Source organism: Budorcas taxicolor, chromosome 11 (genome assembly GCF_023091745.1).
Source record: "Budorcas taxicolor isolate Tak-1 chromosome 11, Takin1.1, whole genome shotgun sequence".
NCBI classification, from domain to species: domain Eukaryota; kingdom Metazoa; phylum Chordata; class Mammalia; order Artiodactyla; family Bovidae; genus Budorcas; species Budorcas taxicolor.
The window spans coordinates 128,434,387-128,447,088 of NC_068920.1; the positions used below are offsets into that span (position 1 = coordinate 128,434,387).

Here is a 12,702-nt window from a genome sequence, read left to right on the forward strand (position 1 = left end):
CCAGGCAAGAATACTGGAGTGGGTTACCATGCCCTCCTCCAGGGGATCTTTCCAACCCAGGGATCAAACCCGTGTTTCTTATGTCTCTTATGAACTCCTAAGGTGGGCTTTTTACCACTGGCGCCACCTGGCAAGCCTTGATGTACTTACACTTGCTGCTAAATGTTGGAGCGTTCCACGTGGTCCCATTTGAGCCCCTGGCAAGGGGAAAGAAGGTTCCTCAGCCTCCAGGTCCTGGATGTCAGGATTCAGCCCAGGAGGGTCGATGGGTCGTCAGCCATTGCTGTGGGTAGGGGCTGCTGTCACAGCGTGGCCACTGCTGCGTGCTCACACACATGACTGCTGTGTCCCGTGTGAGAACACCACAGGGGCGTCAGCTCTGGGCTGCTTGTGTGGTGCTGTAGATGGCCCTGTCCTGATCTACATTCTCACCTCCAGCCCCCACTGTGACCCACAGCACAGTGGTCGGATGGCAGCCTGGGGTTCGGGCTCATCTGAGGGCTTGGCCATCCATGTAGTGGTCTCAGCATCATGTGTGTGGCCTTGATATTCCTAAGACTGGAGGGTACACGTGTCCCAGGCCTGTTGGGAACCTCCAAGCCAAAACTTATCTGTCTCCAGTGGGGCCTCAGGAGGCCAGCAAGTGCTTGAGGATGGGGCGAGAAGACCAGGGAACTAGAATTGCTCCTTCTGGAGAAATGCAGAGATGCCCTGGGCTCCTCGGGGACACCTCTGCATCTCGGGGCCTGCATAGAATAAATGTCTGATCATTCTCATTGAACTGTGTGTGTGTAAGTTGCTCAGTCGTGTCCGACTCTATGCCACCCCATGGACTGTAGCCTGCTAGACTTTTCTGTCCAAGGAATTCTCCAGGCAAAAATACTGGAGTGGGTTGTCATTCCCTTCTCCAGGGGATCTTTCCAACCCAAGGATCGAACCTGGGTCATCCGCATTGCAGGCGGATTATTTACCATCTGAGCCACCAGGGAAGCCCTCTCAATGAACTAACTAAAGTCAAATAGAGACCTAAAGGGCTGTGAAGAACTGAGTGGTGACAGATGGACAGTGGAGACTGGGAGAACCCTGCAGTGGAACCTCTGTTGCAAGCACCAGCCGGCCCCTCCTCCATCCTCCAGCCTTCACGATCTGGAGTGATGCTGAGAGGGAGATGGGAGCTACGTGGCACAGCAGGTAGAGCCCTTGTTCCTCGAGGGAGAGCAGAGCCTTCTGATCATCCTGAGGGCCATGCAGCGCAGCAGTGCCCCGGGGACTCGCCACACTCCCAGAGTCACCTCATGTAGCAGTAGGCCGAGGCAAGGACAGGGTGGCCCTGGTTTCCCTTCTCTGTCCCCGGGGTGGGGTTCTCGGGGCCGGTTCTCTTCCTGTGGGAATGCCTCTGCTCATCAGAGGACAAGTGTTTCCAGTCGTCAGAGGACAGTAGGATGTCATGGCATCGGGAGACCGAGCTTCTGACCTGCTCCGTATCAACTGACTGTTTGACATGAAGCTCCCTTCTCTGTCTGGACCCGGTGAATGAGGGGCCTAGTCCCAGGGGCTCGCCCTCCACCCCCAGCCCAGATACCCGTCCTTGTGCTCATTGGGTTGTTTGACTGGATTCTGCAGCCCTTTCCTTTCCAAGTAGCTTCTTTGGAATCTCTCTCAGCAGTCAAGGAAAGGGGAGGTGGGGAGGGGCCCCCAAGGAAAGAGAATGAAGATGAAGGCTGCTGGAGCAGGGCGCCACAGGCTGCGTGGCTTAAACCATAGAAATGTGCTGTCTTGAGTTCTGGAGACCAGAAGTCCAAGTTTGAGGTGTCAGCAGGGTGACGTCCTCCTGAGGGCCGTGTCGGACCCCATCCTGGCCTTGCAGAGGGCCACTTCCTCTCTGTGGCCCTCACCTCATCTTCTTTCTGTGCATGTCTGTCTCTGCAGCTGAGTATCTCCTTTTTTAAGGACACCAGTCCTATTGGATTGGGACCAGCCCCATGACCTCGTTTTAGCTTTATCACCTCTGTGAAGACCTTTTCTCCAAATAAGGTCACATTCTGAGGTATTAGGGGTTGCGTCCACGCTAAGTCGCTCCAGGCGTGTCTGACTCTTTGCGACCCTGTGGACTGTATAGCCCACCAGGTTCCTCTGTCCATGGGATTCTCCAGGCAAGAATACTGGAGTGGGTGGCCATGCTTTCCTCCTGGGGTCCAGGGGGATCTTCCTGACCCAGGGATTGAACCCGCATCTCCTGCATTGGCAGGCGAGTTCTTTACCACTTTCGCTACGTGGGAAGTCCACTGGGGGTTAAGATCCCAACACATTTTTCAGGGCACATAATTCAACCTGTAGCAGAAGGGGAAAGGGGTGGGAGGGGAGAGAGACCAGTCTCAAGAAACAGATGTGCCGTTCACACTGCTGCTCCAGCCCGTCTTCTGTGCCCAGCCAGTGGCCCACAGTCCCTGCCCTCTGTTGTGGGGCTCCCAGGAGATCCCCGCTGGGCAGGGCCTGTGAGAGAGGCAGGGAAGGCTGGACGGAGCAAATTCGGAACCCCCCGCACAGGAGGTGTGCAGATGAGTGAATTAGCCTGTCTGCAGGGTCAATAGATTTATAGTCAATGGGAAAAGTCCCAGAGCGTGTTCTTGTTTGGGGTAAGTGGACCATGTGTGGGTCTTTCTGAAGAGGAGCAGAAACAGGAAGAATATGGCCTCAGCGTCAGGACCGAAAGGGCAGAAGAACATGACCGTGGTCCCCCTCCCTTGACTGACCCTCTCTCTTTTCCTTCCAACTGCATAGGACTCCCATCATAGCTGGAGGGCTCTTTGTGATGGACAAATCCTGGTTCTACTACCTGGGGAAATACGACACAGACATGGACATCTGGGGCGGGGAGAACTTTGGTGAGTCTCTGGTTCTGCATCTTGGGGCCTGGCCAGGGGTCTCCGTGTCCTTGGATCACCTGAGCCTGTGATGAGGGCCAGGGAGAGGGGCAGCAGGTCACTCCTTTGGGGGAAGACCAGGTGGGGCATCAGAGGAGTGGTTGCTGGAAGTGGGGAGGAAAGGAGATTGTTTTTCCATGGGGCCACATGGATGCTGAGGACCAGGGAAACATGCCCAGGGGACCCTTAGGGAGAAGTTGAGATGCAAAAGCCAGAAGGACCAAGGAAGAGCGCCAAGTCCAAGGGCAGGCTGGGGGCAGACCTGAGCTAGGAGTGCTGAACTTTGGAAATTTAGAGTTGGAAGGAGACTGGGGATAAAAGTATGAGGAAGATTGAAAGCACTGCCACTAACATCTGGATCACATCTGTTGGCTGCTCTAGGGGTATAGCCTGGGTTAATGAGGAGGGTCTGAATATTCATTGGACGGACTGATGCAGAAGCTGAAGCTCCAATACTTTGGCCATCTGATGCGAGGAGCCAACACATTGGAAAATACCCAGATGCTGGGAAAGATTGAGGGTGAGAAGGCGACAGAGGATGAGATGGTTGGCATCACTTACTCAATGGACATGAGTTTGAGCAAGTTCCAAGGGATAGTGAAGGACAGGGAAGCCTGACGTGCTGCAGTCCATGGGGTCACAAAGCATCAGACAGGACTGAGCGACTGAACAATAAGAACTGGGTGACTGCTACAGAAGCTCTGGAGGCAACTTGCCCTTACCTTTTCTTGCAAAGTGATGCAAAGTGAAGGGGATGGAGGAGCGGGGTTCCAGGCTCTAGAACTGTGCAAACGGATGGCCAGCTGTGGCCACAGTGGCATAGGGCTGCCATATACAGATACAGGAGAAAGTAGTCAGAGGCCCATTCCGTCTTGCTGATGACACTGACTGACCCTCCAGTTTCCTCATGTGTTAGAAGTGTAACACACGGGTGCGTGGGGGTTGTTGTGGAAATCCATGCAGGTACGTCTGTAAAAGCTCTGGGCACCGTATGGACACTGTCCGTGTTAGTTACTGTTCCTTCCCTCCAGCAGGTGGGACCTAAGAGATGACCAGTATGTAAGCTGTACAAGGCAGGGACTTGGTCTGTTTGTTCTTGGCAAGCTCCGTACGGTGCCTTCTGCGAAGGAGGTTTCAGTAACTATTTGATGAATAAACCAGAGGAGAGGAAGAGGAAGAGTCTGGGATATCAGGGCTGCTTCCCCCTCTCTGGACACCGGGGAGCATGTTTGGCACAGTCACCCCCAGGCCAGTGGTGCGAGGAGGATGCCAGGAGTGGTGCCAGGAGGATGATCCATGGGGCTCGTCCTGGCATTCAGTGGTAATGCCAGGCATTGTCCTCTGCCATTGTTTTCTCCCGTCCCTGCCTCCAGGCTGCTTTATGGCTTTCTTCCTCAGTCACCAAGAGTTATTTCCCGGAAATTTATGGCTGTTGGCCTGACCAATGGCATCTGTTCTCCCAAACCGGGCCGTGTAGAGAAATCCATCAGAAAAATCCGTCTTCTGCCATATGGGGGCCAGATTGGAAACTCCGCAAACAAACAAGAAAACCCCAGCTCCTACAAACCAAATATACTGCCTGGGACTCAGTCCTGAGATCCCATGAGGGTCTTTGGAGTAGAGTTTGAGGTGGGATCTCCCTGCATCAGCCCAGGAGAACTTGGAGCCAGGTACACCCTTGGTGTTCTCAAAGGGGACGAGATCTCTCTCTCTCTGAACAGAGCCCATCAGATGTCCTGATGTTCACAGTACCTCTCATGATTCTTCGTGGTGTGCTCTAGCCTTTCTTCCCATTCATGGAATCCTTTCTACAGCTCTTTTGATAGATAGCAGTCATCCAGTGTCCGCTCGAATGCTATTTATGATGATGTGTTTGCTGCTTCATAATCTGGCAAGTTCTGTCATTGAGAATGTTTGTGTTGAATTGTTAGTAAATCTTCTAGGTCAAACCAAAGCCCCGCTTCCATCTGTTGGGCCTTGTTCTGCCCTGTGGACCCTCACAAAGTGTGTGTGGTCCTTCCTTACCACAGCAGCCATGTGTAGATGCAGGCAGCATGTTATTTTCAATGATGTCACATTCTGGTCCAACCTACCAGTGCGTCTGCGCTAAGTCGCTTCAGCCATGTCTGACTCTGTGTGACGCTATGGACTGTAGCCCACCAGACTCTTCTGTCCATGGGAATCTCCAGGCAAGAATACTGGAGTGGATTGCCATGCCCTCCTCCAGGGGATCTTCTCAACCCAGGGATGGAACCCGCATCCCTTATGTCTCCTGCCCTCGCAGACAGATTCTTTACTACTAGTGCCACCTGGGAAGCCCCAGCCACCAGTACCATCTCTTTATAGCAGTGTTGGTACACATCTACTCACATCCAGGGTGATCCCCTCTAGTTGGCTTCCCAGTGGCCTGGCATTAACAAGTGTTGATTGGAACAGGAAAGTAGAGAGAGACTTCAGGGGAGATGTGGAAGAGACACTTTATAATCATCACAAAATGTTTTAAACCACAAAAAAAAAAAAGAACCCTGCAGACAGCTATCACAGGAAATACTGTTTTCTCCAATTCCAACATTCCATTTGTTAGAGCCAGCTCCTAGCACTTTAAAAGTCATTTCTGGACATTTTTTTTTATAGCATTTTACATGCCAGAAAAAGCAATGCTTTTTTTTTTTTTTTTAAGAAAAATTGAAGTATAGTTCATTTACAATACTGTGTTAGTTTTAGGTATACAGCAAAGTGGTTCAGTTATATGTATACCTATAGATTCTTTTTCAGATTCTTTTCCATTATAGCTTACTGTAAGATATTGAATATCATTCCCTGTGTTATATGGTAGGTCCTTTTTGGCTATTTATTTCATATATGGTCATGTATAGATATTAATCTCAAATTCCTGATTTATCCTTCCCCCACCCTCCACTTTCCCCTTTGTTAACCATAAGTTTGTTTTCTATGTTTGTGAATCAGTTTCTGTTTAGTAAATAAGTTCATTTGTATAATTTTCTTAGATTCCACATCTATGATATGTGGTCATATGATATTTGTCTTTTGCTGTCTGACATTTCATTTAGTATGTTAATCGGTAGATCCATCCATGCTGCAAAAATGGCATTATTTCATTCTATTTTTATGGCTTAGTAATATTCCATTATGTGTACATATATATATCTATATACATATCTCTCTATCTATGTATAGATGTATATACATATATGCGCCACGTCTTCTTTATCCATTTGTCTATTGATGGCATTTACGTTGTTTTCATGTCTTGAATATTGTGAATAGTGCTGCTGTGAACATGGAGTGCATGGATCTTTTCAAATTAGAGTCTTCCATCTTTTCTGGATATATGTCCAGAAGTGGGATTGCTAGATCATATAGTAGCTCTATTATTAGTTTTTAAGAAGTCTCCATACTGTTTTCCATAGTGGCTACACCTACTTGCAATCCTACCAGCAGTGTAGGAGGGTTTCCTTTTCCCCACACCTTCTTCAGCATTTTTATTTACAGACTTTTTGATGATAACCTTTCTGACCAGTGTGACATGGTACCTCACTGTAGTTTTGATTTGCATTTCTCTAATTATTAGTGATATTGAGCATCTTTTCATGTGCCTGTTGGCCATCTGTATGCCTTCTTTGGAGAAATGTCTGTTTAGGTCTTCTGCCCCTTTTTTGATTGAGTTTTTTTTTTTAATATATCAAGTTATATGAGCTTTTTGTATATTTTGGAAATTAAGCCCTTTTTGGTTACATTGTTTGCAAATACTTTCAGTTCACAGGTTGTGTTTTCATTTTGTTTGTGATTTCCTTTGCTGTGCAAAAGCTTATAAGTTTGCTTAGGTTCCATTTGTTTATATTTGCTTTTATTTCTTTTGCCTTGGGAGACTGACCTAAGAAAACATTGGTACTATTTATAGCAGAGAATGTTTTGCCTGTGTTCTCTTCTAGGAGTTTTATGGTGCTATGTGTTATACTTAAGTCCTTAAGCCATTTTGAGTTTATTTTTGTGTATGATGTGTTCAGACTTCATTGATCTGCATGCAGCTGTCCAGCTTTCCCAACACCACTTACTGAAGAAACTATCTTTTCTCCATTGTATATTCTTGCCTCCTTTGTTGAGGATTAATTGACCATAGGTGTGTGGGTTTATTTCTGGGCTCTCCATTCTGTTCCTTTGATCCATATATCTCGTTTTGTGGGGAATAACAGCAGGAAGAGATATCTCTTCTTTCCCAAGACATGAAATTTCTGTGTGTTCCAGGTGTGGTTGCTTTTGTTGCATTGATTTGATTTCACAGCACAAAGGCCCATGAGATCACTGGACAAGGCTCCGGCCACGGTGACTGGGACCATCCTCAGTGGCGTGCTGCCTCACCCGCCCATCTCACTTTCATCATTTGGGAGCGACCTCAGCTGCCACTTGAATGCCAACCCTGCTATGCACTCAAGCAGCCTGACCCTGGTGCCATTATTCCCACAAAGCGTTTCTAAGAGGAACTGAAGAGTGTTGATAATTACATCTGCAGTTCAACATAGAAGCAGGCTTTAGGGAAATGTGGCTTTTAGCCTTTTTTTCCCCCAGAAGTTGTTTTGCATTAATATTGGATGTTTAAACTCTAATTTGCGTAACACAGGATGCATGAAAAATATCTAATACATCTACCCACTTTAGCTTTTGGTCTTTAGAGATGAAAGGAACCTATTGCCCAGTAGAAATATGTGTGTGTGTGTGTGTGTGTGTGTGTGTGTATGCACATGCATGTGTGTATATGTGTGTGTCTCTGTGTATATGTGTGTGTGTGTGTGTGTATACACATGCATGTGTGTATATGTGTGTGTCTCTGTGTATGTGTGTGTGTGTGCGTGCATGGTGGGAAGAGGTGTACATTTACAAAGTGGAGGCCTTGGTACATATATGAGGGGAGAATATGGGATTTCTGGATTTGAAATGGAAGTGGGTGGCTTCCAAAGCGTAGCAGATACAACAGACAATACCGAGGAAAGAGAGATGAGGTGGGTCCCAGAGAGGAGCCGCTGCCACCACCTCCCCCATCCCCAGAATGTACTCAGGGACGTTAGGCTGTGTCAGGCTTGGAGGGTCACGTGTGTGTCAACGTGGGCTGTGGAGTCAGACAGGCCTACTTGTGAATCCTGTGGTCATCTCTGGCTGCATGTCCCTGGGAAAGTTACTTTCCCTCACTGAGTTTGCAGATGTCTACTGCGTCCTAAGCTAGGACAGCAGCCCGGATTATCCGGGGGCACCCAGTCTAATCAGGTGGGCCATTTAAGGCAGAGAACTGTCTTTGCCTGGAGAGAGAGGAGATGGAGCAGAAGCAATTGAGAGATTCACAGCCTGGGAAGGATTGTCCAGGTATGACGAGGAAGGGACCGCGTGGAAAGAAGAAGGGGGCTCCTGACCTACAGCCAGGGAGGAAGAGAGGACCTCAGTCCTACAACTGTGAGCAGCGGGGTTCTGCAAACAAGCTGAGTCAACTGGAAAGCCTCAGAGCCCCCAGACAGGAGCCCGATCCTGCTGATTTTGGCCTTGAGAGACCCTCAGCAGAGGGCCTGCCCAACCCTTGCCCTCCCCGCCCCCCCAGGCTAGTATGGTAATTTGTTAGGGCAGCAATGGAAACCGTTAAGCTCCCAGGGCCGCCCGCCTCCTCTCTGGACTGAGTGAGCAGGCTTGTCAGAGGAGCGCCCTGTCAGACCCGCAGCGACAGCGGATCCCTCCCGCTTTCTCTTCAGCCTCACCCTTTCCAGGTTCAGGGGCTCAAGAGAAGAGAAGTGGCCTCATCTGAGACGAGCATCCAGGTCTGATGAAAAGTCATCTTTCCCCCGAGGTGGGGCTGCTTGCCAAGCCCCAGGCCCAGGTGCTGTCCCTTAAGACCACCCATTTCCAGAGGCATGGTGGAGAGGTAAAGGGTGTGTGCCGTGACATTTGCTGGATGGCCCGTGGTGACCGTGGTGAGCCTGTGCTTACACCTCAGAAGTTGGGAGCCTGGCTGCAGCCCTGGCTATCCCCGGTGATGTGAAGCACAGTTTTGCTCTCAGGTTCAAGCCTATCCTTTGTGGCTCAATAAGATTGCTTCTACTCAAGTCTGTGGACTCATTAAAAATTAAAACAGAGGTGTCTGGCCAAGTGGCCCAAAGAATGTAAAGATTTTTTGAAAGGAAAATCTTTGTCATCACATTTGTCTCTGTGGACTTATGAGCGACTGTCTCCTTCTGCTCGTCACTATCCACCCCAATCCCTTTGTCCTCACAAGATTTCACCTTGTCCAGTGCTAAGTGGCTGATGCTGTTAGATTAAAAGATATCTGTGTACAGTCCGTGAGGCTCCACTCAATATAGGCTTATGCCTCAAGTAGAGCCGGGTCTAATGCTCCCTTTGCCTTTGTCCAGAAACCAGGCTATCAGAGGAAATTCCAGCCTTGACCTGTATGGCTGACAAGTGGCAGAGGATTTGGTGTGATTCTGGGGGAGGGAGCTGTCTCCTCTCGCCTGAACTCCTGTCCACCATCACGGCTTGTCAGGTGGACGTTGGTTCTGGCAAAGGGTTGGGGTTCTATGAGTACTGATAAAGCTACTGATCGGTCGATGTGGAGATAGAAGGGAAGAGCTGAGAACAGAGAGAGGGTGAGGAGGGCAGTTTCTTCCCAAATATTAATCTGAAGTTTAAAGAAAATAAGGTAACTGCACCCCCAGTGTGGATGGAATAACTACACATCTCCCCGCCTGGAAGTCAGAGCGAATTTAGGTCTGCATGACATTTGTCATTGGGGTATGTGGGTGCTGACTCAGCAAGAACCACCTCCTCCCCCAAACTCCCTACATTGTCTTTTTGCTCCTTCACATGAGAAAGTGATGACTTTGCAGGAGCTGCTGACAAGTGGAGGATCAGGGCTGTACCTGGGGAGCCCGCTGCTTTATGCCTCGGTCTATGGCCCCCACTGCCTGGGGCTTTGGAATTACAAGGCTTTCCCAGAGGCTTCGGCATAAACCTGTGAGTCACTGGGCCTGGCTCCCAGTCCTGGGAGGATGCACAGCGTTATCCTGCAGTTGTGGTGTAGATATTCGTAGGATAACTAGAGGGATGTCCTAGGTCTTAAATACTTCACATTGTGGTACCTAAACATCCTCACACCTCTCTGAACACTTCAAGCTTCCTCACTCAGACTGCCTTGACTCTGGCCGCAGTACAGCAAGGCACGCTGCTCAGGTCATCTTGGTTACGACATTCTGGACTCCAGAGCAGAAACGATCTTACTGCATCTCAGGCTGCAGGCTCTGGGGACATCAGTTAACCAGAAGGAGAGGTGAGACAGGCAACTGTCAGGAGTGGATGAAGGAGTAGATGAGGTAGAAATGGGACAGCTGGTTATAGATTGGCCTCTCTCGTTCATCTGTGAGTGCCCTGAAGTCAGTATCTTTGTGCCTGCAGCAATATTGGCTGATGGTGGATGTTCACACTGAGGGAGGTGGGATCAGGGCAGGGGCAGGAGTTTTGGACCTGGGGAGATGCGCTTTGAATGCTAGCTGCCCATCAGGACTGCTTCTGCTTTGAAAAATAACATCCACAACCACGAGTGGGCTTGTTGGGACAGCTCATAAGTTACTACCTGGAAGAGGACCCAGCAAAGCCCAGCCCAGGAGTAAATGAAGGGGTCCTTTCCTCCCGTGGCTTGTGTCTGCAGAACTGAGATGTTTTCAAGCACAGACACAGGAAAACAAGCAGGGATGATGGTTTTAGAGGTGGAGGAGAGGAGGCAGGCTGCAGGGGGCTATGAGAGGAAGCTGATGGGTAGAAGATGTACTGCATCTCAGGGCATCCAGTGCATCTGGAGAGAGCCACAGGCAGCCATGGGAGTTGGTCCTGGAGGCCAGAGGAGAGCTGGGCTGGCAGAATGGGAATGAGTCCTCAGCATCAAGGGAAGGTTGGGCCAGATGAGGAAGCAGGGACAGCAAGGCAGTCAGACCCAGAGCCTTGGGGTGGAGAATGCCAGGAGCCCAGATGGAAGGTAGAGAAGGACCAGGGTCAGGGGTCAGTACTTTCTGAGATGGGGATCTCTGCATGATGGTGGCAGAGGAGAAGAGGGGGGACAATCAATTCAGAGCAAAGCAAAATGGTGGGTGAAGGAAGCACAGGGAAACAGGTTTAGTGGGAGCTGAGGGTGTGGAGACTGCATAGGTTGGAGGGATTCATTTTGCAAATGAGGAGGGACATATGTTTCATTTGAATGCAAGTAAGGAAGCGACCACAGAAACGTATGCATATTTTTGGAAGAAAGCTTGCACAAAATTCACAGGTTATATCCGTAAGCAAGGCCTCTATCTCAACTTCTGAGGGGTGTGAGGGTTTTCCTTTCTGGGAGCTAGAGCGAACCCTGTTTTGAGATCCTGGAGAGGAGTTGATTGGAGTCCAGTAGATCTTAGCCCTAGGGACTAAATTCACACACATACCATCATAGTTCGCTGCACTGAGCCCTCCCTCCCCTCCAAGCATCACTACAAGGTGGAGAGCTGGATGTTGGCCATTAGCTAAGCTCACTCATCATTTCCTGCAAACACTAGGTTGGGGCCCACAATTCCACCAGTGCCCCAGCCAAACACCAGGTTACCATATATCATTGACTTTTGTGGGGAGTCAAAATCTCCAGTGTTAGGTCCACAGATTTCAAGCATCTCCTGTGGCAGAAGCAGGAAGCTGTAAACTGTCTAGGAAGTTGAAAGTGGACACAGGCAGGTGATGTCATTGGCATCCATATCTTAAAGAGACTGGCTTTAGAAGAGTGTTTTGTGTCACTGAGCTTTTCCATCGCACTTAAGAGTTTTCACATTTACTCTCGAAGTTCTACTTCAATGATACCAACAGCAATCCTGTGGTGTACTTTTATGATCTTCATTTGACAGGTGAAGAAGCCCAGCCTCAACTAGGTCAGGTAGGTTTCCCCAGGGACGGGGCTAGTGGATTTCTGCAGACTCAGGGCCAAGTTATTCCCGTCTCTCCCCACCATATGTTCTTGCCATCATTTGTCAGCAATCTTGAGAAGTCCCTTCCTCACCCTCGTGTCCACGTTGCCCCCCCTCTGAGGGAAATCTGAGCAAGCTGGGAATGAGCTCTATCCTGCTGGGCAGGTAGAGACAGGTATCAAGGAAGCGTGGCCTGCAACTTTCCCAGGGACACAAGGCAGGAGTCAGGAGGGGACAGGGAGAGGGTGAGAGAGCAGGTGAGGATCAGGATGAAGAGTTTGTGTCCAAGCCCTTTCTTGCAGGGTTGGAAAGAAGGGAGAAAGACAGCAGGACGTGGGAGGGACAGAGGCTGAGGGAGAGGACCCCATGGTAAGGAAACCCAGGAAGGTGGGGCCCAAGGTGCGGAGGGGCAGGGCCCATCAGATGTGGTGGGCAGTGGTAGAATACCCACATCCTTGGTCCCTGCTCGTGGACACCAGTCTGTTTCCGGAGGCAGTCGCCCACCAGCCTGAGTGCTTCCTGAAGCAAACTCCTCTTTCTTCAGCTTGACTATAGAAGCATGGCCCAGGCAGGCATTCCAGGTGTGAAACTGGCTCTTCCCACTCGTGGCATATCCAGCGGGGTGCAAGGGGCAGCTGCACTGGCTGCAGTCAGTAAAGGGGTGCCCCATCTGTAGAAAAGTTACAATCTGTACAAAAGCAGTAATGAAACGCCCTCAAAGCATTCAAACAATGGCAGTGAGGGGGTCGGCCCCCACCACCCTGATATAGCACCGCTTCCTTCTCGGGCAGAACCTCTGC

The 12,702-nt window shown here is 49.8% G+C and overlaps 1 protein-coding gene across 1 annotated transcript in view; it reads left to right on the plus strand.

Annotated features, from left to right (window-relative positions):
• The window catches only part of GALNT14 (polypeptide N-acetylgalactosaminyltransferase 14), a 219,477-nt gene that overhangs the window by 186,253 nt on the left and 20,522 nt on the right, over positions 1-12,702 (plus strand). The window contains exon 9 of the mRNA XM_052648605.1: positions 2,782-2,885. Within this exon, the coding sequence (XP_052504565.1) occupies positions 2,782-2,885 (104 nt within the window). The remainder of the gene's footprint in view (positions 1-2,781; positions 2,886-12,702) is intronic.